This window comes from Mus caroli, chromosome 16 (assembly GCF_900094665.2).
Source record: "Mus caroli chromosome 16, CAROLI_EIJ_v1.1, whole genome shotgun sequence".
In the NCBI taxonomy this organism is placed as follows: Eukaryota; Metazoa; Chordata; class Mammalia; order Rodentia; family Muridae; genus Mus; species Mus caroli.
The window spans coordinates 30,912,582-30,918,636 of NC_034585.1; the positions used below are offsets into that span (position 1 = coordinate 30,912,582).

Below are 6,055 nucleotides of genomic sequence, written 5' to 3' on the forward strand. Positions count from 1 at the left end.
AAAAAAAAAAAAAAAAAACCAAAAAAAAAAAAAAAAAGATTGCAACTGTGTGCTGGGCAATGGTGAGTGGCGCACACCTTTAGTCCCAGTACTCAGGAGGCAGAGGCAGGTAAATCTCTGAGTTCCAGGCCAGCCTGGTCTACAGAGAGAGTTTCAGGACACCCAGGGCTACAGAGAGAAACCCTGGTTTGAAAAAAATCTAAAACCAAACAAAATGATTGCCGCTGTGCATTAGCTTAAAGGCTGATGTCATGGGAAATCCAAGGCACGCAAGGCTGAGTGTTTCATTGTCCCCTTAAAGGAAGGCTAAACAAACAGGGTGAGCACACGGTAGGACAGCAGTCTTAGGTTTTGAGTGACTTTAAGGTGCATTATTAACTGGGTGTTGAAGTCCAGCAAAAGTTCCAGCCTCTTAGATTGTAAGAGGTCATTCCATAATAGTGTATCACTACATGTGTGTGTATGTATGCGTATGCCTGTTTGTATATTTTTGTGTATGTATATGTGTGTGTGTGCTGGTACCCAAGGAAGCCAGAAGAGACCGTTGGCTCCCCTGGAGCTGGAGTAACAAAGCAGTCTTGAGCTGCCTTGTTACTGACTGCTTTGTTACTGATTTGGGTGCTGGAACTGAACTTGGGTCCTCTGCAAGAGTAGCAAGCCCTCTTAACCATTGAGCCTGTCTTTAGCCCTAAAATGATTTTTGTGTGAGGTCCCCTCTCTCCTCCTTTGGGCTTACGGAGTTCAGAGATATTAGATCTCTTAGAGCTGGAGGTGAATTTAGGTCCTCTGCAAGAGCAGTCAGTATGCTCTTAGCTACTGATTTTTCTGTCTTGCTTATGGCCTGCAGTGGATATTGCCTCTCTTTCTAGGCTGGTGGTTGGAGATCTTATTACTGGCTTAGTACTATAGCTCTAGGTAGCATCCAGGTAGCCCTGGGCTCTCCTGGACTCCTCCTAAGACCAGCTGCAAGCCTATGCTTCCTTCCACACCATGCATGGAGAGTGCCCTTGGGTCCCACCCCTTGATCTATCTTTTGTAGCATTTAATCACAGTGTCTCTCTCTGTCTCTCTGTCTCACTCTCACATATTTATATATATATGTTTGTTTTTAAGACAAGGTTTCTCAGTGCAGCCCTAGCTGTCCTAGGTCTCACCTCTGTAGACTAGGCTGGCCTTGAATTCACAGAGCTCCTCCTGCCTCCCACTTCCAAGTGCTGGGATTAAAGGCGTCCACCACCACCATCCATTTTTCCTCCTCCCATTCTCACCTCCCTGGTTAATAATCAGTAGCTCTATGAATGTCCCTCAACTGGGATTCCGTAACACAGACACAGTGGGTGAGGGGTTATTCTCCTGGCAGGAGACTCTAAAACAGATATCCAGGCCATTCTGGAGCAACTCCAAGGACGAACTAAGCCAGAAATATGATCACAGGAGACGTGCTGCTTTAGTGCCTTGGAGACCTTCCCAGTGTCTGTGTGGTGCCAAGAAGAGGTGTCCCTGACTAGGCTACACACATTGCCTTTAGTTCAGACATGTGTCCAGCAGTCACACTTTCTGGTTCTTAATTACACTGTGGGAAGAGTGGGTCCGCTCATGCGGTTTGCAGGGGTGAGGGGGGGGCGTGAACACAGAATCAGACACTGTGTCCACAGTTCTCCCGGATTCTCATTTCACAGCAGTTACACTTTAGGCAGTTTCTCCTCCAACTGTCACAAGCACACACCCAAGATTCTAAATGGTGGCCCAGAATAACAGAAGGGAAATAGGAGCTTGGAGGAAAGTTAGCTCCCGCTGTGGTGTGCTTCCCTCCTCTCAGGGCCTGTCTGTCATGGAGGTGTGGATGGAGCCTCAAGTCCTTCTTCCTCCAGGAATGTAATGTCACACTTGTTTCTGTACAAAATGAGAAGGCTACTCAAAATCTTGGGGTGGCCTGAGGCTCAGATTTCCAAACAGCTGACCTGTCTAAACAGAAGGTGTTTGTGAAGACGGAGGGAGGGAGGGAGTCCCAGGAAAAGCAGGCAGGGAAGGACTAACTGGAGAGAAAGAACTGTCACTGGAGCGGACTGGGAACGTGTGCTTCTATGTGCATGCATGCATACATGCGCGTGTGTGCGTGCGTGCGTGCGAGCGTGCGCGCGCGTGTGTGTGTGTGTGTGTGTGTGTGTGTGTGTGTGTGTGTTGGGCGAGGGCGTGTGATCTGTCCCCAGCAGCTTGTGAGGTCTGTGCAGCACTGGGACTATTGCCTCTCTGCAGAGAGGAGCCTGCCTAGGCCTGTCCTGGTGGGGGTGGTCTTGGCAGCCGTGAAGGCAGGACCTTTAGCAGTTGCTAAGCCTGTTTCCCTTCCCAGGCACAGCTTGAATGGCATTCTAAAGCCTTTCTCCTAGGCCTTTCTGTCAATACTTGCTTTTCTGAAGAGAGACCTTTCTTTTTAGCAGTCCAGAGATCCTGCAGATCTGTCCTGTGTACACTGCTTCCGGCCCGCTGGCCTTCCTCTGTCGCCTTTCTCCACATGGTGTTAACGTTCTTTTCTCTGGCTGCCATACTCTGCCCTCGATTCCTTTATCCCAAGGATCCATTTAAGGCATCTATCGCTTCCTGTTTCATTGCCCCAGTTTGATAGTATCATTGGAACTACTTTCTCTAGGAAAAGGGGCCCCTTAGGGCTTCCCCCTTCCCTGAAAGTTTTTAGCATGCCTGTCTTTTTCCCATTTGAAGAATTTGTAGATTTCTCTGACTAGTGGACGCTTTATCATTGCAGTAAATGAATGAATGATTGATAGGGTAGAAGGTCTGTAATTCCTGTTCCGTTCTGCATCGCTTCTTGTGCCAGCACAGCCTGGTAATCACCAGTGGGTCCTTTGTCTTACGGCAGCAGCATAGTTTGATGAGAAAAGCTCAGGACCCAGAGTCCTGCTTGTGTGCCCGTGTGCCCTCCCTGGCCTGCGTCCTTGATTGTACCTGGTCCCACTCATCTTCCAAGGCTGGTGTCAAGTCTTCCCGCAGCCAGAGTCTGCCATAACCTCCAGTTCTTTGAGCCATTGTCTGCACACTTCCCTGGTCTGGCTGTGTGCCCACAGGGAGGGCTGGCTGTTTAGAGTTATTTGGTTTTGTTCTCTCCACTAGGCCTTGCCCAGAGCAGGTGGTAGTTGTTAATTGATGTTTTTCCAAGGTACTTAGTGAAGGCCAGGACAGTTGATTAATATTTAGAGATGGGACCATCGAGATGGTTCAGTGAGTAGATCATTTGAGTTTGATTCCCAGAACCCACATGATAGAAGAGAGCTGATCTCTGCAAGTTGTTCTTTCATGTGTGTGTGTGTGTGTCCCAGTGTGCGTGTTTGTGTACATACATGCATACTAAAATATAATGTAATTAAAAATTGAAAAGGTAGGGGCTGGAGGGATGGCTCAATGGTTAAGATTGACTGCTCTTCCAGAGGTCCTGAGTTGAATTCTCTGCACCCACATGGTGGCTCACAACCATCTGTAATGGGATCTGATGTCCTCTTCTGATGTGTCTGAAGACAGCTACAGCGTGTAATCATATAAATAAAATAAATAAATGGATCTCTTAAGAGATTGAAAAGGCTTACAGATGATGATGGAAAATCCACCCTTCTCTCCTTCCTCTCTAGTTACAAGTTATTCCCCAACTGCGTCCCCTCCTTCGGGTTCCGGCATCTGCTGCCTCTCACTGACAGAGTCGACAGCTTCAACGAGGAAGTGAGGAAGCAGAGGGTGTCCCGGAACCGAGATGCCCCCGAGGGGGGTTTTGATGCAGTCCTCCAGGCTGCTGTCTGCAAGGTAAGAACACCCAAGCACGTGGCTCCCATTCACTGTTACATCAGAGGCTGAGCTCAGCCACACCACGGGGGAATCTCTAGCAATCAAGTCAGCTAGACTTGGGATGTGTTGAGCTTGTGTCGGGTGTGGCTCTGTGTGATAGGCTAGTGTCCTTGCCAGACAGACGGCTGTTCTGTGTTTATGCATTAGCTTTTTATTTGTTTATTTATTTATTGGCTTGTCATTTTAACCTTAAAGATTGCTTTACTGGGGAATCCAGCTGAAATAATCACCGAAGTCTTTGGTTGCATGCCCATGTTTGTTTTGTTTTTCCTGTTTCTCTGAGATGTGTGAATCCAGAGGGAGGGCAGAGATTTCAACCAGAAGTGAACTTTGACTTTGAGAGGTTCCCAACTTGGGGCAATACATAAATACAATGCAGATAACAAATTAGTGTTGGAATAAGTTTGTACTGTCAAAAAAGCCTAATAGCAACTATAAAAGATTAATTATTCTGAGCTCATTCCTGAAGCATGGGTTCTGTATGGTTTGGTTCATCTTTTTGGTCTCTGTGCATGAGCTTGGCAGTTTTCAGTAAGCTCTGTGTAGAGCATCCACACTGGCGATGCATTCTTTTAAGAAAAGGAAGAAAATACTGGAAATCAACCAAAACCGATAGCAATAATGAATGTGTGCTATTTTTGCAGTGAAGCATTTCAAACATAATAGTGGAGAAAATGGAGAAATTAAACTGCATGTGTCCGTTGTCTGCCATTAGTGATCACGCGTGGCCACAGAGACCTTTGTGTCCACAGAGACCTTGTACCCCGATCACTTGAGTGGTATTTCAGATATCATTGCCTTTCTTTCTTCACTGGGTCTGCTCCCCTTTGCCCAGATCAGAGGCTCCTAGTCCTGCTGACTGTGTGTGACAGAGGAAGAAAGCTGGAGTCCTGTGTACTTGGCCAGCCTCATAAGGGCCAGAGTTCCTGGGACAGCCCGTCCTGGATCCAGCACATGCGCACCTCTGCTTCCGTTGACCTTTGCTTTTGGTGATTAGTCCGACTGACAGGTCTGACTCACATCATGGGTTCCTCCTTGGCTCTGATTTCCCTGGGTTGGACTACTCATTATCAACTTGTGGGCCTTAGGGTTATGGCATGGCTTCTTTAAGGTCTAGCTCTAAGGCATGCTCTGTATTTCTTAGGAAGGTGATCTTTGCAGAAGATAAGGGAAATACCTGCTTCTCTTTGGGATTCTACTAGTGGTAGTGGTGTGTGTGTGTGTGTGTGTATGCATGCATGCATGCGTATGCATGCTCACGCGTGCATGCACACACAAGCATCCCCCCTGCCCTCTCCCCGACCTCCACTGCTGCTCAGGTTGCTGTTGGAGGCATTTAACGGTGTTTACAGCTGAGGGGCCACTCTCTTAGGCAAGCATCTTTTTCTAATGTCGTATCCACAAGTGGGTTAGGATCGGAGTGCGCATGCCGTTACCTTTATTGCTTTATAAACCTGTGGTTGAACTTGTTTATGCTTGTTCTGGGTCTCAAATATGGTCTCTCCTTTTATCCGTTATTGTTTCCCTCAGAACTCTCTAGAAGTTGGCTTTAAGTTGTGTATTCCTTATTCTAAAATTATACAGGTTGATGTGTGGTGAGTGGTTCAGACTGGGGCTATGGTTGCTTTGCTACTTTACCAAACAGGAAGCACCCTTGACCTCGGAGTGGGACGAGGAGTGGGTGGGGCAGTGAGTGTGGCCTCAGCCCTGTGGTTTCCAGACTCCAACTCCGTTTACTCTAACTATGCATCGGTGCCTTCAGGAAACTATTAAAGTATGGGATTTCTCAATCTCTGTCTGTCTCTGTCTCTCTCTCTTTATCTCTCTGTTCCTATGCTGTGTGCTCCAGGCTAACTGGCCAGCAAGCTTTGGAAACCGTCTGTAACTCTATAAGAAATCAGGAGGTTCCAAGAAGCCAAGGAGTGATTCTGCTGCTGCTGCTGCCGCCTCCCATCTGGCCTTAGGAGTACTGAAATTACAGATGCGAACCCCCGAACCCCCAACTCCCCCTGTCAGGTTTTTTACTTGGGTTCTGGGTCAGGTTGCCAGGCTTCTGTAGCTAGTGGTTTTACAAGTTGAGCCATCCCCCCTGTCCCCGCCCCCGCCCCACCCCAACCCCTCTGCCTCTCAGGAGCTGGGATTAAAGGCCTGTGCCACAAGGTAGAGCCAGCTTTTTTTTTTTTTTTTTTTTTTAAAGTTTGAAGTT

General features: G+C 47.7%; 1 protein-coding gene across 1 annotated transcript in view; it reads left to right on the top strand.

Annotated features, from left to right (window-relative positions):
- Window positions 1-6,055, top strand: part of Itgb5 (integrin subunit beta 5) — a 117,963-nt gene that overhangs the window by 48,712 nt on the left and 63,196 nt on the right. Inside the window, exon 5 of the mRNA XM_021184827.2 lies at window positions 3,639-3,807. Coding sequence (XP_021040486.1) covers window positions 3,639-3,807 — 169 coding nt within the window. The remainder of the gene's footprint in view (window positions 1-3,638; window positions 3,808-6,055) is intronic.